The sequence below is a fragment of the Moschus berezovskii genome, chromosome 4 (genome assembly GCF_049115385.1).
Source record: "Moschus berezovskii isolate FMDL1 chromosome 4, NW_MosBer_1.0, whole genome shotgun sequence".
Taxonomy (NCBI): domain Eukaryota; kingdom Metazoa; phylum Chordata; class Mammalia; order Artiodactyla; family Moschidae; genus Moschus; species Moschus berezovskii.
Genome location: NC_142463.1, coordinates 31,387,476 through 31,412,869, shown reverse-complemented (window position 1 = coordinate 31,412,869; position 25,394 = coordinate 31,387,476). Strand labels below are relative to the sequence as shown.

The following is a 25,394-nucleotide window of genomic DNA, read 5'->3' as shown; positions in this document are numbered from 1 at the left end:
TACAAAGTGTGTAGGTGATGCAGGATGATCGGGATTGGACTCCATCCTTAAGAAGCCTCCCATCAGAAGAAAGGCTGATGAGCAAAGTTTTGCAGACACATGAGCGTGTGGCTTACTCTAGGCCCAGACATGACTTTGGTTCCCAGACAAGGTACACCTTTTATTGAACTATGTGCCAGACACAGGTTTAGAATTCTTATCAAGTACATTGTCGCCTTTAACCTTCATTTCATTCTTATCTCACAGTTAGGAAACGGAAACTCTTAATATGTATTGGGTGTGAGCTCAGGAAATTAAATTGGGAGATCAGCCAGTAGACAGAGGTGGTGTCAGGGTCTTGAAGGGAGGGATGTTTGTTTGAGGGTGTCCTCTGCTCTCTTTGCCCTCAGTAGATGGCATGCAGGCTGGGAGAAAGATCTCTAAGAAATGAGATCAGGAAGAGCCTTCATTTGGTGGGGCTCGCTGCTGGGCTAGAGGAAGTGGAATTGAGAGCCAGCGGTGGAGGGACTGACTGAAACCTCTTCCTTGGGGACAGAGCAAAGGAGGAAGGAGAAGGTAATTTCCAGGTAGAGATGAGGACATAGGTTCTACACCTGTCAGAAAAGAGTTGAAAAGTTTTACTGATCTCTACATTTAACTTTGTGTTTGTTCAGATTTCCTTATACTGAGGCTTCTGAAAACCCCCTTCCCCACTTGTTGGTAAAGAGTTCCCAGGCAGGGCAGCCTCGGGCCTCCTGGCAGGACTAAACAGACCTTTTCTCTCCTGAGTCTCAACTTGTCCCTGGCTACGAGACAAACCTTCCTGTGCCACGGTTCTCACTGTTCACACCTCCTTAGAAAATGAGACAAAAGGTTTAATTTTTTCCTTTGCAAAGGGTCCATTCAATTCCACTCAGACTGTAAATGTTTTCAAATGTTCCATTTTTTGACTAATATTTCACTTTCTTTTTTAATTTTACTTTCTTATAACTTAAGAACTTGCCTGGCCCTTCTTTTTTTTTTTTTCAACAAAGGAATAATAATAAAATGTTTAAGTATGTCATCTATGAAATGGGTACAAAAACTCAAAAGGTCCAAAGGATTTTGTGGTGGCTAGTAAGCCACTGTTTTCCTTTGGCCTTCTAGTCACCGAGTTCTCCCAGGGTAACCAGCGTCCAGTGATAACCAGCATCCCCAGTAATTTTGGTTGCATTTTGCTGATGTCTGTATCACTAGAGAGAACACTGTGGAAATTGGTTCAGCAAAGGATACAAGCCCCTTCCGTGGCCAGGCTCTGGCTGTTAGAGCCTTGGTGTTGGTGCAGTCTTACTAAGAATTTCATTTTTTTTTTTTTTTTTTGCCTGTAATGTGTCCAGAATGAAGTCACAGGGCTGTCCTTCTTAATGAGTGCATTACCATCTGCAGGACAGGCTCTTCCATCCAGAAAGCTGTTAGACATAGGAACTTTGAAGTGTTTTAGTCCCCATTTTGAAACCCAGCCATATGTTTCCTATTAAATTACATGACTGACAGCTGCCTCTTACAGTTACTTAGTACAAACCCCTGTTGCTAACTTGCTCAAATGGGGATCTGTGTATTTATTTTCCCACCTAATACAAAGCATAAATTTCTCTTACTTGGGTAACTGAGCAAGTTCTTGAATCTTTCATCATAAGCTAATTGAGGCAGAAACTCTGCCTGAGCCATCCTTATACACTTGTGAGTAAGCACTCAGTAAATGTTTCTCAATGATTCTAAGACGACTCAGTGAGGTCATATGCTCAGAAGGAGGAAGGAGGTTGGGAATGAGTGATAGGAGAGTTTTCATTGACCTTTCCTCTGGGTTAGTTGCTGACTCTTTCAGCCAAGAGACCCTGGCTTCTTGACCTCCATCAGCTTGTTGACATCACTGGGCTTTCAGGAAAAAGTGATCATGACTGCTTCCTTGCTCCAGTGGCTGCTGATAGGAATTCATATTGGCTGATCTCTTTTGGTTACACCCTAGATTCCTTTGTGAGGAAAGGGAAAGTATTGAGGACTAATGACGGTGACTAATGCTTCCTTTGTTTGAGAACTTATCTTTCACTGCTATTCATTTACCTTGAGAAATAAGGAAGTGGGGCATGTAGATAGGGAGCACTGGACTGAGAGCCCATGGATATGAGGTCTGCTGCTACCCTGGCTGTGCAACTTTGGGCCTGTCACTACCCTTCTCTGGGCCTCAGTTTCCCTCTCTGTGCAATAAGAATTGGACTCTGTGGTCTCCATGTTGTTGTGTGTTTAGTCGCTCAGTCCAGTCCGACTCTTTGCAACCCTTTGGACTGTAGCCCCCTAGACTCCTCTGTGCATGGGATTTTTCAGGCAAGAATACTGGAATGGGTTGCCACTTCCTCCTCCAGGGAATTGTCCTGACTCAGGGATCCAACCCACGTCTCCTGTGTCTCCTGCATTGCAGGCAGATTCTTTACCTGCTGAGCCTTTGGGGAAGCCCATCGTCTTCGCGGTCCTTCCCTATTCAAAGTTTGGGGGCCCCTTTTCCTAAAGTCCACACTCCGAGGATCTTTCCTTTGCCTGTCCCCAAGGCCCAAATGTTAATGACTGATTGGGATCTCTGATTTTACGCTTCTAGGTTTTCTTCGTGTCTGACCTCTTCAAGACCAAGACAGCACTCTCCCTGCCTCCTTCTGCCATCAGGAAGGACATCCTTTCACCTGTGGACATTATGGACAGGAACAATCACCACAACATGGTGTAGGTGCCAGCCACCTCCTGAGCTGTTTTTGGAAAATGACTGCTGACAGCAAGTTTTTGCTGCTCTCCAATCTCATCAGACAGTAGAATGTAGGGAAAAACTTTTTGCCCGACTGATTTTTAAAAAGGAAAAAAAAAAAAAGTCTTACCTTGTGGCCTTCCAAAATAGGTAGCGTTCACCTATATGGAAACAACACCAAACTAACAGCAAGTGCGGGAATCCTGGATATGCGATTGGTTTAAGTGTTCATGTTCTAGTGAACACGGGCTTGTTCTGGAACAAACACTAAGATGATCTGAGTAGAGTCTGCTGGTCACCTTTGTGGCCTGAGGAATCCCAGGCCTGTTGGGAAAGCTCACATTCACCTTGTAGCACATGATGCCAGAAATAGCACTGAATCAACAAACTAGCCATTGGGGGCTCCACTCTTGTGTCTCTGTCCACACCACTCGATTCTCTACTGTGACTTTGGTTCAGGAACCTTATTTGTTTGTTTGTTTTTGCTTTTAAATATAAGGAAAGAGCAGGTTTGCTCAGTCCAGCGATCAAATCCTGAATCCAGATTCCCAGTCATGAGGCCTCATCACTTACTTCCTCAGCCCATAGGCCAGCAACCACAGTCCCTCACTTATAGTGATTAGGTGACTATTTGTGGATGAGTGAATTTCACAAATAGCACAATTTTGGAAGAGCTGGAGGGTCCAGGCCCTCCTGTGTCTTCTCTTGACGCACCATCCTGTGATGCTGAAATGCCAATTACAGGATGCTGATGTTGTGTACAGCAATCACCCGGGCACCGGCACACTCAAGTAGTGATGATTAGCTTCGGCTACTGCTTTCTCCCTGGAAACCCTTGCTGGGTGCCCACCGGGATGGCCTCTGAGGGCCCAGAGACAAGCACAGATGTGGTCTGCCATCAGCTGATGGAAAGCAGCCTTCCATGCAAGAGATGGAGGAACGAAGGGGGCAGAATGAAAAATGAAGCAACCCTTTGGCTACTCACAGTCTGAATGAGCCAGAGTAGCAGACGGTCTCACATCCCAGAGGCGGCCCTTCCAGATAACCGAGTTGACGGGGGCAGGGTCTCTGGAGGAGCCGCTCTTGCTAAGCTGTGTAAAGCACTATTGTCTTGGGGTTGATCTCTAGGGCAGTTCTTGGTAGGTTCTGCTGGGCAGAACACGTGGGTTAAATCTCCGTAGAGTTTCCTCATCCTCTCTCCATAAGTGTCCTTCCAAGCAAGGTCCCACTTGAGGCAGCAGTCAGGGACCACTTCTACTGAACCTTTGAGGAAAGGAGGAAGGAAGAAATGCTTTCAGATCTCGGATGCACACCTTTCAAAGGGCTAAATGTAGCCACATGGGTCAGCCACATGCACAGCCTTACTACAGAAGCCGTCCTTTCATTTCAACTTATAGCAAGCTATGATTTTTATATATAAATATTATATAAATAATGTATAAAACATTAAAAGTTAACTATGTAAAATATTATTTCTGAAACAATTTTAGCTATATCCACTATGATTATAAACTGTGTCTCGACCTGTGTTATTTACATTAGCTGCTTAAAAAAGCATGGAGTTAATTTTTTTTTAATATCAACTAAAATACCGTAGTTCTGTGGTAGATGTTTTTACAATGAAAGAAATAACTGCAACTAGAGAAAACTGTATAAAAACATTAAATTGCCAGTATTTTTGTAAGGTTCCATTTTGTAAAGAGAATAATATTCAAAGACTTTTGTAGAATACAAAGTGAAAACTTGTATCTGCGAAACTATACTTGTATTAAATGTGCTTTTTAAATAAAAGCTCATAACAACTAAAGAGGGAGCTGGAGACTTGGAATGGTTGCGGGGGGTTGGTCTCAGTGGTTAGGGAGCTGGGAGGAGGCTGTACTCCTCCAGGGGCTCCCCTCCCCCACAGGCCACCACTGTGGGAGTCTCTCCCAGGGAAAATATAGCGGCTGTGGTATAGATACTGATGCCCTGAGCTCTTTCATCTCCAAGAGCCTGTTTGCAGAGTGATGCTCTGGTCCTGTTCTCCTCTCAGAGAGCTCTCCTCTTCTAAAGAGCTTTTGTATTCTAAAGGGGGGTTTCCCCAGGGAGGGGGGAGTTGTGGGTCCCCCAAAGGCAGATAAGGAGCAGGCTGTCGATAAGTTGTGCTTAGGGAGTTCACTGAAGCAATCCTTTACACAGCCAGCGACATCAGAGGCAGGAGGGTGCACTGCTAAGAATGGCATTTGGCTCCTGCTTTTCCTCTCTGATCCCCTGGAGAAGGGAACAGCTAACCACTCCAGTATTTTTGCCTGGAGAATTCCATAGACAGAGGAGTCCATGGGATCACAAAGAGCTGGATACAACTGAGTAGCTTTCACTCACTCACTTTCCTCTCTGTGTTTCCCCAACCTGGAAGAGGAGGGGAAGCTGGACACTAACATCGTTTAAGCACCAGTGTGCCAGGCACTGCAGCCTGTTTGTCGCTTTTGATCCTTCCAGGAGTTCTGATTTTGAGAAATAAGGAATAGGAAGGAATGCAAAGATGATGTTTAAGATTGTGGAGGAGTAAACCACAGGCCAGAACTTGGATTCCTTTCCTATTGCTGCTGTAAAAAATTACCCACTGACTTGTGGCTTAAAACAGCACAAGTGTATTACCTCCTAGTTCTGGAGGCTCTAGAGGCGCTGTTTCCTGGTCTTTTCCAATTTATGGAGGTCATCCACTTTCTTTGGTTTGTTTCCTCTCTTCAAAGCCAGCAACGTTGGGCTGAGTCCTTCTCATTCTGTTATCTCTCTGATTCTCTTCTGCCACCCCTTCTACATTTAGGGCCCTGATGATGACATTGGATCCACTCAGATAGTCCAGGATAATCTACCCAAGTTACAGTCAGCTGATTAGCAACCCTAATTCCATCTGCTACCTTAATTGCTTAATTCCCCCTTTGCCATGTCACATAACGTATTATTCCCAGGGATTAGGACATAGACATCTTTGAGGGGACCATTATTCTGCCAACTTCTGGCTCCTGAAGATTTACATCCATCCCATATTCAAAGTACATTCACCCTATCCCAACATTCCCCAAAGTCTCAACACATTATAACATCAGTTCAAAATCTCAAATCTCATCATCCAAACTATATCATCTAAGTAAGGTAAGAATGAGGTTCTGGGTTTAATCCATCCTGAGGCACAATTGCGCTCCATCTATGAATCTGTCAATCTGTGAAACTTAAGAGATAAGTTATCTGCTCCCAAAATTCTACGATGGGACAGGCATAGAATAACAGTTATAGATAGTCCCATTCAAAAGAGAAAATGGAAGGAAAAAAGGAGTCACTGGTCTCAAGCAATTTTAAAATCCAGCCAGGCAAACTCCATTTGGTCTCTCCACTCAAATCCCTGTCCTAATTCAGCATTTTCTTGGCATTTTCCTGTGAGTGGCCATAACTTTGGATCCCAGAATGCAGAGAGGGAGATTCTTAAGGCCAGAGTCTGAAGTTTTCCCTTCAAATCTAGGGGAACAAAGGTCCAGATAGATAAAATAACTTGCTGGCGGGAGGAGGGGGATACACAGCAAGTTAGTGGAGGAGCTGTGGAGATCAAGTCACTGCATACTACTAGTCTCCCTGTCTTCCCCTTCAGTTCAGTTCAGTCGCTCAGTCGTGTCCGACTCTTTGTGACCCCATGAATCACAGCACGCCAGGCCTCCCTGTCCATCACCAACTCCCGGAGTTCACTCAAACTCGTGTCCACAGAGTCGGTGATGCCATCCAGCCATCTCATTCTCTGTTGTCCCCTTCTCTTCCCGCCCCCAACCTTTCCTAGCATCAGAGTCTTTTCCAGTGAGTCAGCTCATCGCATGAGGTGGCCAAAGTACTGCAGTTTCAGCTTTAGCATCAGTCCTTCCAATGAACGCCCAGGATTGATCTCTTTTAGAATGGACTGGTTGGAACTCCTTGCAGTCCAAGGGACTCTCAAGAGTCTTCTCCAACACCACAGATCAAAAGCATCAATTCTTAAGCGCTCAGCTTTCTTCACAGTCCAACTCTGTGGACCACAGGAAAAACCATAGCCTTGACTAGACGGACCTTTGTTGGCAAAGTAATGCCTCTGCTTTTTAATATACTATCAAAGTTGGTCATAACTTTCCTTCCAAGGAGTGTCTTTTTAATTTCATGGCTGCAATCAGCATCTGCAGTGATTTTGGAGCCCAAAAAAATAAACTCTGACACTTTCCACTGTTACCCCATCTATTTCCCATGAAGTGATGGGACCAGATACCATGATCTTTGTTTTCTCAATGTTGAGCTTCAAGCCATCCTTTTCACTCTCTTCTTTCATATTCATCAAGAGGCTTTTTAGTTCCTCTTCACTTTCTGCCATAAGGGTGGTGTCATCTGCATACCTGAGGTTATTGATATTTCTCTCAGCAATCTTGATTCCAGCTTGTGCTTCTTCCAGCCCAGCGTTCCTCATGATGTACTCTGCATATAATTGCATATAAGCAGGGTGACAATATACAACCTTGACGTACTCCTTTTCCTATTTGGAACCAGTCTTTTGTTCCATGTCCAGTTCTGACTGTTACCTCCTGACCTGCATACAGGTTTCTCAAGAGGCAGGTCAGGTGGTCTGGTATTCCCATCTCTTTCAGAATTTTCCACAGTTTATTGTGATCCACACAGTCTTCCTGTTATACTTATCCAATAGTACTTGATGAATTAAACTAGTCTCAATAAGAAGTAGCACCATTTCATGAGTACTTAAGGGAAAGATGGGCTTCCCTTATGACTCAGTTAGTAAAGAATCTGCCTGCAATGGAGGAGACCTGGGTTTGATCTCTGGGTCGGGAAGATCCCGTGGAGAAGGGAATGGCTACCCTACCCAGTATTCTTGCCTGGATAATTCCATGGGGTTGCAAAGACATGACTGAACAAATAACACTTTCACTTAAGCAAAGATGGAGCCATGCCATAATATAGGGCAGCTCTGGGATTCAGATTCAAATTATTTCAGTTATTTGTTGATTAATACTCATTAAGTACTCTGTACCAGGCACTGGTAAATCCATGAAGGACAGTGGGTAAAAGGGATGAGATCGCAGCTTCAAGGGACTTATGAGTTAGAGAAGGATGCAAAAAGTCAAATAATCATTTAACTAGATAATTGAGAACTAAGACAAGTGTTATAAAGAAAGAAAACAGGAAGTTAAGAGAGATGTCAGCTGGAGGACCTATCCTATCTGATGGTGGCTTTCCTGAGATCTACGAAGGGCCAAAGCCTGTTTACACTATCCGCACCAATGACACGAATGGAAAGGACTCTGCAAGATGCAGATCTAGGAGAAGAGACAAGTGAGTGAGTGAGTGATTATGGTTGTATGATAATGGGCGGAGGCACCTATATGAAGTGTTGTAGGAGCATAATGAGTAGAATGAGTTAGACTTTGATGTCCTCCATGTGGACCCTCTCCCCATCTCTGGTAAGCATCCCTTCTAGAACATCCAACCCTGAAAAAAAATTCCACCTTCTGGATGAACCCTTCCAATGATGCTACCTTTGCCTTCAACAGCCCACTGCAGTCTTTGGAAAACTTGAAAGCACACATCACATTTGGATTCTCTTTACCTCCTTTGAAGAGAAGACAAGGCATGAATGGCCCAGATACCAGAGGTGAATGTTAGAATCAGGGAGGTTTTGGTAGTTTTCTTTTGATATCAGAATGGTTTGTAAATAATGATGAGTAAGAAAAAGAGAGAGAATCCATTTTTAGAACTTGCTAACAGAGGGTATCTCCTCAAAATCACTCCAGTGCTGCACAGCCACCACTTCACTGCCTACCGTCTTGGTGGGGCTTCTCTGACCTTGGACATGCGGTGTCTCCTCAAAGTCTCTCTAGTGCCACGCAGCCCCCACTCCAGGGCTGTATGTTGTCACCCTGCTTATTTAACTTCTATGCAGAGTACATCATGAGAAACGCTGGGCTGGAGGAAGCACAAGCTGGAATCAAGATTGCTGGAAGAAATACCATAACCTCAGATATGCAGATGAAACCACCCTTATGGCAGACAGTGAAGAAGAACTAAAGAGCCTCTTGATGAAAGTGAAAGAGGAGAGTGAAAGAGTTGGCTTAAAGCTCAACATTCAGAAAACAAAGATCATGGCATCTGGTCCCATCGCTTCATGGCAAATAGATGGGGAAACAGTGGAAACAGTGGCAGACTTTATTTTTGGGGGCTCCAAAATCACTGTAGATGGTGACTGCAGGCATGAAATTAAAAAACACTTACTCCTTCGAAGGAAAGTTATGACCAGCCTAGGCAGCATATTAAAAAGCAGAGACATTACTTTGCCTAGGTTAGTCTGTCTAGTCAAAGTTTTGGTTTTTCCAGTGGTCATGTATGGATGTGAGAGTTGGACTATAAAGAAAGCTGAGGGCCAAAGAATTGATGCTTTTGAACTGTGTTGTTGGAGAAGATTCTTAAGAGTCCCTTAGACTGCAAGGAGATCCAACCAATCCATCCTAAAGAAAATCAGTCCTGAATATTCATTGGAAGGACTGATGCTGAAGCTGAAACTTCAACACTTTGGCCACTTGATGTGAAGAACTGACTCATTTGAAATGACCCTGATGCTGGGAAAGACTGAAGGTGGGAAGAGAAGGGGATGACAGAGGATGAGGTGGTTGGATGACATCACTGACTCAATGGACTTGAGTTTGAGTAAACTCCAAGAGTTGGTGATGGACAGAGAGGCCTGGTGTGCTGCAGTCCATGGGGTCACAAAGAGTTGGATGCTCCTGAGTGACTGAACTGAACTGAACAGAAGGTATACAATTGGTAGATAAACATAGAAGTGTGCTCAGCTTTATTAGTCATAGGGAAATGCAAATTAAAATCAAAGCGAGATATTGCTTTATACTTGTGACACCCTTGTCTAATTAAAAAAAAAACTGGTAGTACGAAATGTTGTTGAAAAGGTAAAACAACTGAACTCTCATTCACTGCAAGCAGGGATGCAAATTGATTCAGCCATTTTGGAAAACGTTGGGAGTATCTACTAAAGCCAATAATATGCATACCCCATCCCCCTGAAATTCCACTCCTACCTAAATATACACCCAACAGAGGGATGTATATATTCTCACCAAAACTTGAAACAACTCAAATCCACATCAACGATTGAGCAGATCATTAAATAATGAAATTAAACATTCACATGAGGATACCATTTAGCAATGAAAATGAACAAACCCCTTCAATGCACAACATTATGAGTAAAATTTCACAGAAAGAATATTGAGTGAATGGAAACAGGAATGACGGTGGCTCAGAGGTTAAAGCATCTGCCTCCAATGCGGGAGACCTGGGTTCGATCCCTGGGTCGGGAAGATCCCCTGGAGAAGGAAATGGTAACCCACTCCAGTATTCTTGCCTGGAGAATCCCATGGATGGAGAAGCCTGTAGGCTACAGTCCACGGGGTCGCATAGAGTCGGACACGACTGAGCGAGGGAACGGACGGAACGGACGGACGGACGGATGAGTTCGTTTATATGAAGTTCAAAATAAGCAAACTCACAGCAAAAGAAACAATCAACAAAAAGACAGTTTACTGAAAGGGAAGATAAATATCTGCAGACTTTATATCCAATAAGGCATTAATACCCCCCAAATATAAAGAAATCATACAACTCAATAGCAAAAATCATATAATCCAATTTAAAAATGGATAATTGTCCTAGGTAGACATTTTTCCGAAGTATATGGATGACCAATAGGTATATGAAAAGATGCTCTACATTACTAATCACTAGGGAAATGCTAATCAAAACCATAATGAGATATCACCTCATGCCTGTTAGAATGACTGATACCAAAAAACAAGATATAATAATTGCTGGTGAAAATGTGAAGTACAGGGAACCCTTGTGCAAGTAGTGGTGTGTAAGCTGATATAGCCACTATGGAAAAACAATATGGAGGTTCCTCAAAAAAAAAAAGTAGAATTATTATATGATCCAGCCATTCCACCTCTGGGTATATATCTGAAGAGAGTGAAAACTTTGTGTTGAGATATCTGCACCAGCTCCCCCATGTTCTTAAGAGCGTATTTACAATATCCAAGACATGGAAACAACCTAAGTGTCCATCAACAGATGAATGGATAAAGAAGTTATGGATTATATTATACATGTAATGGAGTATTATTCCAGTATAAAAAAGAAATTCTAACATTTGCATCTAACAGTGTGTATGTAACTGAAAAGCATTGTACTAAATGAAATAAGTCAGACAGAAGAAGGCAAATGTTGTGTGATCTCACTTATATGTGAAACATAAAAATCAAAAACCTAACTCTTATGTGCCTAGAGGGAAAATGATGCAAGATAAGCGGTTAGTGATTAATGGAATACAGTAGAGTCAAAATAACTAAATCTAGGTTGTTTGTACTCAGTTGCTCAGTTGTGTCTGACTCTTTGTGGCCCTGTGGTTGTGGCCCACCAGGCTCCTCTGATTTTCCAGGCAGGAATTTTGGAGTGGGCTGCCATTTCCTTCTCCAGAGGATGTTCCCAACCCAGGGATCAAACCCATGTCTCTTTCATCTCCTGCATTGGCAGGCCAATACTTTACCACTTTGCCACCTGGGAAGCCCAGCTAAATCTAGGTTGCTGCTGCTGCTGCTAAGTCACCTCAGTTGTGTCCAACTCTGTGTGACCCCATAGATGGAAGCCCACCAGGCTCCCCCATCCCTGGGATTTAAATCCCAAAAGAACAAACACGTCATGAGTGACACCAAAAGGGATTGTTATAAGCTTTCTCCAGTTCCTTTCATCACCTACTAGAAGATCCCTCCAAATATTGGGGTCTAATCCCTCTTCTTTACATTTTATATCCTCTAAGTCTGGGTTATCTAGGAATTAGTATAATTATGAAAATGGTGAAACTATATGAAAAGTCAGAGTTTCTTTCACTCTGAAATTCAGGTCTAGACTCCTCCATTTGTCACTGATAAATACATTTTCAAGAGTGGCTATTTGCTTGTTTCAATTTATTTTATGTCCCAATAAACCAATTTATTTTTAAGGTACACATCTTCTATAAACGAAAGAACATATGACAGAGTTATAAATTACCAAAACAATGTGGATTTAGGATGATGCTAAGAGGTAGTTTAGTTAAATTGACATTTTCTTTTTTAGAACTAAGTTATTTTGGCAAGAACTAATATGACCCTTTCAACATGATATTCACATTTTATGACAAATTTAAGAATGATTATCACTACTTTGACTTCCCTGGTAGCTCAGACGGTAAAGCGTCTGCCTACAATGCCGAAGACCCAGGTTCAATCCCTGGGTCGGGAAGATCCTCTGGAGAAGGAAATTGCAACCCACTCCAGTCAGTACTCCTGCCTGGAAAATCCCATGGACAGAGGAACGTGGTAGGTTACAGGCCACGGGGTCACAAAGAGTCGGACACGACTGAGCGATGTCACCTTCACTGTCACCTTCATCACTACTTTATCAGAAAAGATAATCTTTAAAGAAATGTTAATGTTTTCCCATTCTTTGCTGATATTTATTATATCCTGGGAATTTTAAATTTTATAGCAGAAACAGGGGGAACAAGGATTTTAATATACATAATTTTGATATAAGTATAATTTCCCTCTCAAATACGACGGCTGGAAAATATATATAAAATTTTGAATTTAACTGTCACCCTTATTTTATTATATACTCCAACTCCATAAGCATTGTAAGTTCATTTGTTTAAAACAGCTTGTGATTTTATCTTAAAAAAAAAAAAAACGGAAACCAAACTCAAAGGAAAAGAGATCAGATTTGTGGTTACTGGAGGCAGGGGCTGTAGGGAAGTGGGATTGGATGAAGGTAGTCAAAAGGTACAGACTTCCAGTTACAAGATAAGAACTAGGATGTAATGTGCAACATGATGATGTAATTAATGCTGCTCTATGCTCTACATGGACATCGTTAAGAGAGTAAATCCTAAGAGTTCTCATCACAAGGAAACAATATTTTTCTTAATCCTTTTTTTTTTTTTAATTACAAGAGATGATGAATATTGACTAAACTCATTGTGGTAAACATTTCACAATATATGTAAGTCAAACATTATACTGTACACCTTAAATGTATACAGTGCTGTATGTCAACTGTATCTCAATAAAACTGAATAAAAAGAAAAAAATAACCCAAACAAGCAAGTAAAAAAAGGAGTTAGGTAAGAACAGAAAATTCCAAAGCAATGATGACACATTAGTCAGAAAAACTTTACACTTGAACCAAAAATAAATATTTGTACTACTTGATTCCTAGTATTGAGCGGGCCTGGTAGGAAACCAAGGAAATTATTTGACTGTCATAATGATACCCAACCTTGTTTTTTCTACTCATTTCCCATCACAGATTCTCAAAACAGGGATCACTGACTTTTCCAGCCTCCATGAAGTTGATCGCATTCTATGTATTTGAGAAAACAGGAAAGCACTTGAGATGTCTCAGTAGCCTGGTTATTGCTGCTTCCTTCCTTCAGCATTTTGCTGTGGGGGTATGCTGTTTGGGGCTGTGGCAGCCATCTTGCCAGCCATAAAGGAAAAGTCAGAACCTCACAGAGTCACTGACCCAGTGTCCTGGGTGAATCAGCTTTGGAACCAACTGGCATCTAGATGACTCGTTATGTGTGATAACCACTGTGTGCGTGAGAGGTCTGTCGTGTGCCAGCTCTTTATGAACCCATGGGCTGTAGCCTGCCAGGTTCCTCTGTTCATGGGGTTCTCCAGTGAAGAATACCGGAGTGGGTTGCCATTTTCTCCTCCAGGGGATCTTCCCAACCCAGGGATCGAACCTGCATCTCCTGTGTCTCCTGCATTGGCAGGCGGATTCTTTACCGCTCTGCCACCTGGGGAGCTGTGATAACTAAGTGCCTCTGTTATTTCAATAAATTCAAATCGATATTTTAAACAGACACAGAAAATTTATCTATGTCAGGTTTGTGATCACCTTTAGGTGCATATTGACTGGGAGAAGACTTAATGTGGGTGTTGGTCACTTTGTGAAAATTGATTAAGCAGTGTACTTTGATTCATGCATTTGTCTATTGCTATGTCATACTTCAACTGAAAAAGGGAAAAGAACAAACTTTATGAAGTTTATTAAAAAACAAAACAAACCTCAATACCAAAGGAAAAAGATTGACGATATATTGGTGATTTTTACTTCATAAAAAGCTTTCAAACTCACCCCTTCCCTTTATTCTCTTTATTTGAGGCCTCATTAACTCTTCAAAGTGTTATTTATTTCCTCATTTGGCTGTGCCAGGTCTTCTCTTTAGCTGTGGTGTGCAGGCTCCAGAGTGCTTGGCTCAGTGGTTGTGGTCTGTGGGCTTAGTTGCTCTGTGCTGTGTGGGATCTTAGTTCCCCGAACCTGTGCATCGCCTGCATTTCAAGGTGGTTTTAACCACTGGACCACCTGGGAAGTCCCTCATTAAGTCTCTTTTAACCAACTCCAAAAGCCTCCGGTAACCAGGTTTTCCCTGCCTGGGTCTATGTTCTGGTAAGAACGCTTCTGCGTAGGGGCCAAAGGGAGGCTTCCAAACAGAAATCTGACCATGTCATTCACCTTCTCAGGGAATATAATCCTTCACATAGTATTTATTCTTCTTTTAAAATTTTAATTCATTTCAAAAATGTAATATACACAGAGAATAACACAAGAACCGTGTGCCTACCACTCAACTATAAGAGATTAGCATATTGCCCTATTTGTTCCAATCAAATACTGTTGCTAAGAAAGAAGCAGTTAAGATACAACTTCAGCCCTGTCCCTTAATTCCACACAGTCCCTCCTCATTATCCTGAATTTGGTGTGTGTCTTTTCAAATAAGGTTTTCTTATTAACCCAACATAAGTATACATCCGTGAACTCTATATAACTGTTTTGTGAGTTTAAACTATGTACTTATTGGAGAAGGCAATGGCAAGCCACTCAAGTACTCTTGCCTAGAAAATCCCATGGATGGAGTAGCCTGGTAGGCTGCAGTCCATGGGGTCGCTACGAGTCAGACATGACTGAGCGACTTCACTTTCACACATTGGAAAAGGAAATGGCAACCCACTCCAGTGTTCTTGCCTGGAGAATCCCAGGGATGGTGAAGCCTGGTGGGCTGCCATCTATGGGGTCACACAGAGTTGGACACGACTGAAGTGACTTAGCAGTAGCAGCAGTATCAAAGTAGCTTGTTTTTTTATAATCTGTTCTGAAACTTAACATTGTATTTTTACAATTTACACGTGATGGCATATAGATCTACAATATTCGTTTAACATGCTATAGCATCACTGCATGGGTAAACCATACCCTCAGTTCAGTTCAGTTCAGTTCAGTCACTCAGTTGTGTCCAACTCTCCGTGACCCCATGAATCACAGCACGCCAGGCCTCCCTGTCCATCACCAACTCCCGGAGTTCACTCAAATTCATGTCCACAGAGTCGGTGATGCCATCCAGCCATCTCATTCTCTGTCGTCCCCTTCTCCTCCCGCCCCCAACCTTTCCCAGCATCAGAGTCTTTTCCAGTGAGTCAACTCGTCACATGAGGTGGCCAAAGTATTGCAGTTTCAGCTTTAGCATCAGTCCTTCCAATGAACACCCAGGATTGATCTCCTTTAGAATGGACTGGTTGGATCTCCTTGCAGTACAAGGGACTCTCAAGAGTCTTCTCCAACACCACAGTTCAAAAGCATCAGTTCTTCGGCGATCAGCTTTCTTCACAGTCCAACTCTCACATCCATACATGACCACGGGAAAAACCATAGCCTTGACTAGACGGACCTTGGTTGGCAAAGTAATGTCTCTGCTTTTTAATATACTATCAAGGTTGGTCATAACTTTCCTTCCCAGGAGTAAGCGTCTTTTAATTTCATGGCTGCAATCAGCATCTGCAGTGATTTTGGAGCCCAAAAAAAATAAAGTCTGACACTGTTTCCACTGTTTTTCCATCTATTTCCCATGAAGTGATGGGACCAGATGCCATGATCTTTGTTTTCTGAATGTTGAGCTTCAAGCCAACCTTTTCACTCTCCTCTTTCACTTTCATCAAGAGGCCTTTTAGTTCCTCTTCACTTTCTGCCATAAGGGTAGTGTCATCTGCATATCTGAGGTTATTGATATTTCTCCCAGCAATCTTGATTCCAGCTTGTGCTTCTTCCAGCCCAGCGTTCCTCATGATGTACTCTGCATAGAAGTTGAATAAGCAAGATGACAATATACAGCCTTGACGTACTCCTTTTCCTATTTGGAACCAGTCTGTTGTTCCATGTACAGTTCTGACTGTTGCTTCCTGACCTGCATGCAGGTTTCTCAAGAGGCAGGTCAGGTGGTCTGGTATTCCCATCTCTTTCAGAATTTTCCACAGTTTATTGTGATCCACACAGTCAAAGGCTTTGGCATAGTCAATGAAACAGAAATAGATGTTTTTCTGGAACTGTCTTGCTTTCTCCATGATCCAGCGGATGTTGGCAATTTGATCTCTGGTGCCTCTGCCTTTTCTAAAACCTGCTTGAACATCTGGGAGTTCACGGTTCACATATTGCTGAAGCCTGGCTTGGAGAATTTTGAGCATGACTTTACCAGCGTGTGAGATGAGTGCAATTGTGCGGTAGTTTGAGCATTCTTTGGCATTGCCTTTCTTTGGGATTGGAATGAAGACTGACCTTTTTCAGTCCTGTGGCCACTGCTGAGTTTTGCAAATTTGCTGGCATATTGAGTGCAGCACTTTCACAGCATCATCTTTCAAGATTTGAAATAGCTCCACTGGAATTCCATCACCTCCACTAGCTTTGTTTGTAGTGATGCTTTCTAAGGCCCACTTGACTTCACATTCCAAGATATCTGGCTCTAGGTCAGTGATCACGTTATTGTGACTATCTTAGTCGTGAAGATCTTTATTGTACAGTTCTTCTGTGTATTCTTGCCACCTCTTCTTAATATCTTCTGCTTCTGTTAGGTCCATGCCATTTCTGTCCTTTATTGAGCCGATCTTTGCATGAAATGTTCCCTTGGAATCTCCAATTTTCTTGAAGAGAGCTCTTGTTTTTCCTATTCTATTGTTTTCCTCTATTTCTTTGCATTACTGATCTATTATAAAGTTGGTGAACATTTAGATTATTTTCAGCTGTTTGCTATTACAAACAATGCAGAAATAGACTCCTTTATGTATTTCTTTCTTTAGTTCCAGTATACAAAGAAATGAAATTTATAAATGGTAGGAATATAATATACCTTGACTTTAACAGATATTATTGCCAAAATGCTCTCAGAAGTAGTTGTCAGAAATCTGTGCCATTACTGTTAATAGCAGCATATGAAATTTTGCAATTGATTTCCATCCTCAACAACTGGTATTAGAATTTAAAATTTTAACAATCTGGTAAGTATGAATATGCAAAACCCTTTGAATTTTAATCTTCATTTTGCATACTAGGTAGGTTAAGCTTGTGTGGTCTATAATTTTTTATTGTGAGCTTATCTATAGCAGGGTTTATGTTTTCTGTGGGAATCCCATGTACCCTGGTCTCTAGAAAGCCGTTTTGTCTTTGTGCTGCTAGGAAGGAATCCCAGGGGGTTCATAGGTCCTCAGTTCAGTTCAGTAGCTCAGCTGTGTCCGACCTTCTGCGACCCCATGAACTGCAGCAGGTCAGGCCTCCCTGTCCATCACCAACTCCCAGAATCCACCCACCCATGTCCATCGAGTCAGTGATGCCATCCAACCATCTCATCCTCTGTCGTCCCCTTCTCCTCCTGCCCTCATTCTTTCCCAGCATCAGGGTCTTTTCAAATGAGTCAGCTCTTTGCATGAGGTGGCCAAAGTATTGGAGTTTCAGCTTCAGCATCAGTCCTTCCAATGAACACTCAGGACTGATCTCTTTTAGGATGGACTGGTTGGATCTACTTGCAGTCTAAGGGACTCTCAAGAATCTTCTCCAACACCACAGTTCAAAAGCATGAATTCTTCGGTACTTAGCTTTCTTTATAGTCCAACTTTCACATCCATATATGACCACTGGAAAAACCATAGCCTTGACTAGACAGACCTTTGTTGACAAAGTAATGTCTCTGCTTTTTAATATGCTGCCGAGGTTGGTCATAACTTTCCTTCCAAGGAGTAAGCATCTTTTAGTTTCATGGCTGCAATCACCATCTGCAGTGATTTTGCAGCCCCCAAAAATAAAGTCAGCCACTGTTTCCACTGTTTCCCCATCTATTTGCCATGAAGTGATGGGTTTGGATGCCATGATCTTAGTTTTTTGAATGTTGAGCTTTAAGCCAACTTTTTCACTCCCCTCTTTCACTTTCATCCAGAGCCTCTTTAGTTCTTCACTTTCTGCCATAAGGATGGTGTAATCTGCATATCTGAGGTTATTGATATTTCTTCCAGCAATGTTGATTCCAGCTTGTGCTTCCTCCAGCCTAGTGTTTCTCATAATGTACTGTGCACATAAGTTAATTAAGCAGGGTGACAATATACAGCCTTGACATACTCCTTTTCCTATTTGGAACCAGTCTGTTGTTCCATGTCAAGTTCTAACTGTTGCTTCTTGATCTGCATACAGGTTTCTCAAGAGGCAGGTCAGGTGGTCTATGCCCATTTCTTTCAGAATTTTCTACAGTTTATTTTGATCCACACAGTCAAAAGCTTTGGCATAGTCAATAAAACATAAATAGATGTTTTTCTGGAATTCTCTTGCTTTTTTGATGATCCAGCAGATATTGGCAATTTGATCTCTGGTTCCTCGGCTATGCATATCTAATTTTATTATTCTCTTTTTAAACAGAAAGATTTCAGAAAATAGTCCAGTTTCATTGGTTGGATATATAAGACAGCATGATTTGGCTTCTACAGACTTCAACTTCAGCTAGAAGCTTATTACCTTGATTTTATACTCTCCTTTTATTTCTGATAGATGGAATGTCTGATCCATGCATCAGAGTTCATTTGATCTGTATTCAGTTTAGGGAGCTATTATGTTTTATTCAGTATTTCTGTGTGTGTGCTTCTTTTTTTTTTTTTCTGGGATGGCAGTTCTATGTTAATAAGTCTGCCATGTTGCTAGGTTTGGAATTTCAGCATGGAATTCCTTTCATGAGTTCCTATTTCCCTAACCCTCTACCCCTATTTTTTGTGATTCATCTACCTTTCCCCCTTGTCCTCTAAAATCCAGCTATGCTGAACTGCTTGAAATTCTCCCAAACTCATATCACTTCGCTTTTGTATATGCAGCTACCTTTCCCTAGTCATTGTCAAGGATCAGGTCTGCCTCTACCTCCCTGGAAAAACTCTGAGCTCAGAGGTTGAGCTGGATGGCTTTGCTGGACTTCCACTGTCATCTGGCTCTGCAGTTGACTAGATGTCTACCTATTTCACCTGTTGACTGTGAACTCCTGCAGTCAATGACAATGTCTTATCTTTCTTTTCTTTAGGATGGAGCATAGTGGCTAATACAGAGTAAGCACTCAATTAATTATTTTTTGACTAAATAGATGCCTAGAGGGTGCCTTTTTTAGTCTATGTGAAAGCATGGTTATATGTTAATTATATGCAAGGATGTACATATAATTGCAAACACACAGTTGTGTATCTCTGGACATGCATGTGAGTGTGTGTGTCTGAGTATATGCATGTATGCAGATATTTGCTCTGCTACTTCTGACTGGGTGACACGAACTCTTAGGTGGCATTTGTGGGGATGCTAAGATGTTTGCGGTGACAGTGGAAAGAGGAAATAAAGGATAATTGCCACTTTGGAGACCAAACTGTGGAATATGTGGTCCAAGCAGCTCTCAGAAACTCACCCCATGGAGGGTGCCTTTTATGGGGGTGGGGGTGGAATTCAGTGTACCTAAGTAAACATTACATTGCTTTTGAAATCAGGGATCTGAAAGGAAGTGTTGGAAGGAATTTTAACATCAGTGGGACAGCCTCAGCAAACAATTCCTATGGACCTGATCTCTTTGATTCCAATTGAAGCTTTGTGCCAAATTTTCAATTTTCCTTTTCTTTTTCATCCTTTAGGGGCAGTTCCTGCCTCACACTGGAGCCTCTTTTCATCCCATTAAGCCTCTGCTTTCTATTTCTATGTTTCCTTTCCTCTCATTACTCTGGCATGTGTGAGCAAACAAACTTTCTACCGGCACTCCCAATTGACATCTTTCTCTTTCTGCCGGATTCACAGGATGCTGTCTGGGGGTCCACCTTGATTGGCAGAGGAGTTCTATGACCATGATGTCACCTCTGCTCAGCTGGCGAACCCCAGCATGAATCAAGACATCAGAGGAAATGAGTGGTGATCCCCCAAGGAGACAAGCTCATAAAGTCATCGTCGGTGACAGCAAAGGAAATTAAGGAAAACTGAGGTCAGAGTTATAAGAGTACAACCAGTGCTTGTTTATTCATTCCTCAGCCGTTCAGTGACAATTCACTTTGTTCCCACACTGTGAGTTAGACATAGTTCCTGCCCTCAAGGCATTTCCAGTCTAACGAGGGAGGCTGATCGGATGGACAAACAGAAAGACAAAGGGAAGCCCGGGGTATTCTGAAAACCTATAAAAGAGGACAACCCCAGAGGACATCACTGTGTTGTATAGCACAGTATGGTTACAGTTCAAAATGATGACTCTGGGTATCAAAGAAAGGGTGTATTGTACTGAACAGTCTTCAAGGAGGAAGTAAAATGTATCATGTATTAAATGGGTAAGAGTTCTGAAGTTTTCTCACTTATGTTAGTTGTAAGCTGCATTTATAGGGGAAATAAATGTTTTATTTCCTAGCAGATACATGATACTCCGTGATAACTGAGTCTTTCTTAGAGAAGCCCAGATTTGGGTGGTATATTAAGTAATCTGCAAAATGAGAAGTTTTAGTTCTTTTTGGAGAATTGTTTAGCCACAAACAACCTTGACAAACTGTGGATACTGGTAGTTTCAGGATTTTCTTCTAAGAGTCATTAAAAAGGCACACTAACAGGGAGTGTTTGGTTATGAGGTGAGTAGATAAGCAAGTTTCTTTATCTTGGACCTTTATTCTCTTTAAATCAAAGAATTTCACATTAGTGTTGGGTTATAAAAAATAAACTATCTTTGACTTGATCATATATCCACGTGGTTTTTAAGTAACTGCAGAACACTTTTTTTTTCAGGATGGTCTGCTGGTCCTTCATTATGGACTTGTGGTTTCTCCTTTGAAAATTACTTGAAGATTGTAAGAATATTATGAGTGGGTGAACATAATAAGGAGGCTTCTGCAAGATTGCATTCTCACCAAAGATTTCCGTGAAACATGTAATTGCTATCATTTTGTGCTGTTTGAGACGTAACTTATCTATTTTCAGCACCAAGAATCATAGGAGTCTTATAAATCATAGGATTTTTAAGTATAATTTGGAATGATAGAATGCATCTGTTTAGTGAAAGATCTGTTTAGTAAGTCTCTAGTAAGTGACTATATAAAAAGCATCCATAGCTCAGGGGGAAATTTTTTAAAGCATTTACTTTTTATGATTTCAGATACTTTGATATAGATTTTGTTTCCTAATCTTTGAGGTAAACAGTCACTGTTTTTGTCTTCATTGAGCCATACCCCTCTCAAGTTGGTGATTGGGATTCTGCTCTTTGGAATGGCATCAGTTGGGCAGTCATCCAGTTGGAAAAGAAGTGTGCTTTTGTACTGAAAATTTAAAACCAGACTCTGTTAAATTACAGATTGTGGGACCTGGGTTCAATCCCTAGGTCGGGAAGATCCCCTGGAGAAGGAAATGGCAACCCACTCCAGTATTCTTGCCTGGAGAATCCCATGAATGGAGGAGCCTGGTGGGCTACAGTCCATGGGGTCTCAAAGAGTCGGACACGACTGAGCAACTTCACTTCACTTCATAAAAGAGGAATCTAAATGGCAGGATGGGGAAACAGTGGAAATAGTGACAGATTATTTTTTGGGGGCTCCAAAATCACTGTAGATGGTGATTGCAGCCATGAAATTAAAAGATGCTTGCTCCTTGGAAGAAAAGTTATGACCATCCTAGACAGCATACTAAAAAGCAGAGATACTACTTTGCCAACCAAGGTCCATCTAGTCAAAGCTATGGTTTTTCCTGTAGTTATGTATGGATATGAGAGTTGGACTATAAAGAAAGCTGAGTGCCGAAAAATTGATGCTTTTGAACTGTGTTGTTGGAGAAGACTCTTGAGAGTCCCTTGGACTACAAGGAGATCCAACCAGTCCATCCTAAAGGCAATCAGGCCTGAATATTCATTGGAAGGACTGATGTTGAAGCTGAAACTTCAATACTTTGGCTACCTGATGCAAACCACTGACTCATTTGAAAAGACCCTGAGGCTGGGAAAGATTGAAGGTGGGAGGAGAAGGGGATGACAGAGGGTGAGATGGTTGGATGGCATCACCGACTCAATAGACATGAGTTTGAATAAACTCTGGGAGTTTGTGATGGACAGGGAGACCTGGTGTGCTGCAGTCCATGGGGTTGCAAAGAATCAGACATGACAGAGTGACTGAACTGAACTGAAATGGCAGGAAGATCAGAGAGGAGACAAATTTTACACACAATGATAAAGAATATGGGCTCAGAGTCAGATAGACTTGGGTTTAAATCTCCATCCTGCCACTTAACTACAGAAGCCTGTCATTGCTCGAGCATGTTTCTTCAGTTGATGTTGGAAATAAATACTTATATAAAATGGTTGTGAATATTAAATGAAATGAATTTTTTTCTTTAGTTTAGAGCCTGACTCACAGCAAGCATTTAAATGGAAGATATTTTCTATCTTAGTTCAGTTCAGTCGCTCAGTCGTGTCCGACTCTCCGCGACCCCATGAATCACAGCACGCCAGGCCTCCCTATCCATCACCAACTCCCGGAGTTCACTCAAACTCATGTCCACAGAGTCGGTGATGCCATCCAGCCATCTCATTCTCCGTCGTCCCCTTCTCCTCCCGCCCCCAACCTTTCCCAGCATCAGAGTCTTTTCCAGTGAGTCAACCCGTCACATGAGGTGGCCAAAGTATTGCAGTTTCAGCTTTAGCATCAGTCCCTCCAATGAACATCCAGGATTGATCTCCTTTAGAATGGACGGGTTGGATCTCCTTGCAGTAAAAGGAACTCTCAAGAGTCTTCTCCAACACCACAGTTCAAAAGCATCGATTCTTCGGCGATCAGCTTTCTTCACAGTCCAACTCTCACATCCATACATGACCACGGGAAAAACCATTGCCTTGACTAGATGGACCTTGGTTGGCAAAGTAATGTCTCTGCTTTTTAATATACTATCTAGGTTGGTCATAACTTTCCTTCCAAGGAGTAAGCGTCTTTTAATTTCATGGCTGCATTCAGCATCTGCAGTGATTTTGGAGCCCAAAAAAATATCTGACACTGTTTCCACTGTTTTTCCATCTATTTCCCATGAAGTGATGGGACCAGATGCCATGATCTTTGTTTTCTGAATGTTGAGCTTCAAGCCAACCTTTTCACTCTCCTCTTTCACTTTCATCAAGAGGCTTTTGAGTTCCTCTTCACTTTCTGCCATAAGGGTAGTGTCATCTGCATATCTGAGGTTATTGATATTTCTCCCAGCAATCTTGATTCCAGCTTGTGCTTCTTCCAGCCCAGCGTTCCTCATGATGTACTCTGCATAGAAGTTAAATAAGCAAGGTGACAATACACAACCTTGACGTACACCTTTTCCTATTTGGAACCAGTCTGTTGTTCCATGTCCAGTTCTAACTGTTGCTTCCTGACCTGCATACAGGTTTCTCAAGAGGCAGGTCAAGTGGTCTGGGATTCCCATCTCTTTCAGAATGTTCCACAGTTTATTGTGATCGACAAAGTCAAAGGCTTTGGCGTTGTCAATGAAGCAGAAATAGATGTTTTTCTGGAACTCTCTTGCTTTCTCCATGATCCAGCGGATGTTGGCAATTTGATCTCTGGTGCCTCTGCCTTTTCTAAAACCTGCTTGAACATCTGGGAGTTCACGGTTTACATACTGCTGAAGCCTGGATTGGAGAATTTTGAGCATGACTTTACTAGCGTGTGAGATGAGTGCAATTGTGTGGTAGTTTGAGCATTCTTTGGCATTGCCTTTCTTTGGGATTGGAATGAAGACTGACCTCTTCCAGTCCTGTGGCCACTGCTGAGTTTTGCAAATTTGCTGGCATATTGAGTGCAGCACTTTCACAGCATCATCTTTCAGACTTGAAATAGCTCCACTGGAATTCCATCACCTCCACTAGCTTTGTTCGTAGTGATGCATTCTAAGGCCCACTTGACTTCACATTCCAAGATGTCTGGCTCTAGGTCGGTGATCACGTTATCATGATTATCTTGGTCGTGAAGATCTTTATTGTACAGTTCTTCTGTGTATTCTTGCCACCTCTTCTTAATATCTTCTGCTTCTGTTAGGTCCATACCATTTCTGTCCTTTATCGAGCCCATCTTTGCATAAAATATTTCCTTGGAATCTCCAATTTTCTTGAAGAGAGCTCTTGTTTTTCCTATTCTGTTGTTTTCCTCTATTTCTTTGCATTGATCACTGAGGAAGGCTTTCTTATCTCTCCTTGCTATTCTTTGGAACTCTGCATTCATATGCTTATGTTTTCCCTTTCCTCCTTTGCTTTTCGCTTCTCTTCTTTTCACAGCTATTTGTAAGGCCTCCTCAGACAGCCATTTTGCTTTTTTGCATTTCTTTTCTGTGGGGATGGTCTTGGTCCCTGTCTCCTGTACAATGTCATGAACCTCTGTCCAGAGTTCATCAGGCACTCTATCTATCAGATCTAGTCCCTTAAATCTATTTCTCACTTCCACTGTATAATCATAAGGGATTTGATTGAGGTCATATCTGAATGGCCTAGTGGTTTTCCCTACTTTTTTCAATTTCAGTCTGAATTTGGCAATAAGGAGTTCATGATCTGAGCCATAGTCAGCTCCTGGTCTTGTTTTTGCTAATGGTATATAGCTTCTCCATCTTTGGCTGCAAAAAATATAATCAATCTGATTTCGGTGTTGACCATCTGGTGATGTCCATGTGTAGAGTCTTGTCTTGTGTTGTTGGAAGAGGGTGTTTGCTATGACCAGTGCGTTCTCTTGACAAAACTCTATTAGCCTTTGCCCTGCTTCATTCAGTGCTCCACGGCCAAATTTGCCAGGTGTTTCTTGACTTCCTACTCTTGCATTCCAGTCCCCTAGAATGAAAAGGACATCTTTTTTGGGTGTTAGTTCTAAAAGGTCTTGTAGGTCTTCATAGAACCGTTCAACTTCGGCTTCTTCAGAGTTACTGGTTGGGGCATAGGCCTGGATTACTGTAATACTGAATGGTTTGCCTTGGAAATGAACAGAAATCATTCTGTCGTTTTTAAGATTGCATCCAAGTACTGCATTTCGGACTCTTTTGTTGACCATGATGGCTACTCCATTTCTTCTAAGGGATTCCTGCCCACAGTAGTAGATATAATGGTCATCTGAGTTAAATTCACCCATTCCAGTCCATTTTATTTCACTGATTCCTAGAATGTCGACATTCACTCTTGCCATCTCCTGTTTGACCACTTCCAATTTGCCTTGATTCATGGACCTAACAT

At 42.0% G+C, this 25,394-nt stretch overlaps 1 protein-coding gene across 1 annotated transcript in view; it reads left to right on the top strand.

Moving 5' to 3' along the window:
- Positions 1-4,556, top strand: part of PLPP3 (phospholipid phosphatase 3) — a 91,519-nt gene extending 86,963 nt beyond the window's left edge. Inside the window, exon 6 of the mRNA XM_055403978.2 lies at positions 2,609-4,556. Coding sequence (XP_055259953.2) covers positions 2,609-2,734 — 126 coding nt within the window. The 3' untranslated portion in view covers positions 2,735-4,556. The remainder of the gene's footprint in view (positions 1-2,608) is intronic.
- The last annotated feature ends 20,838 nt before the right edge of the window (positions 4,557-25,394 follow it).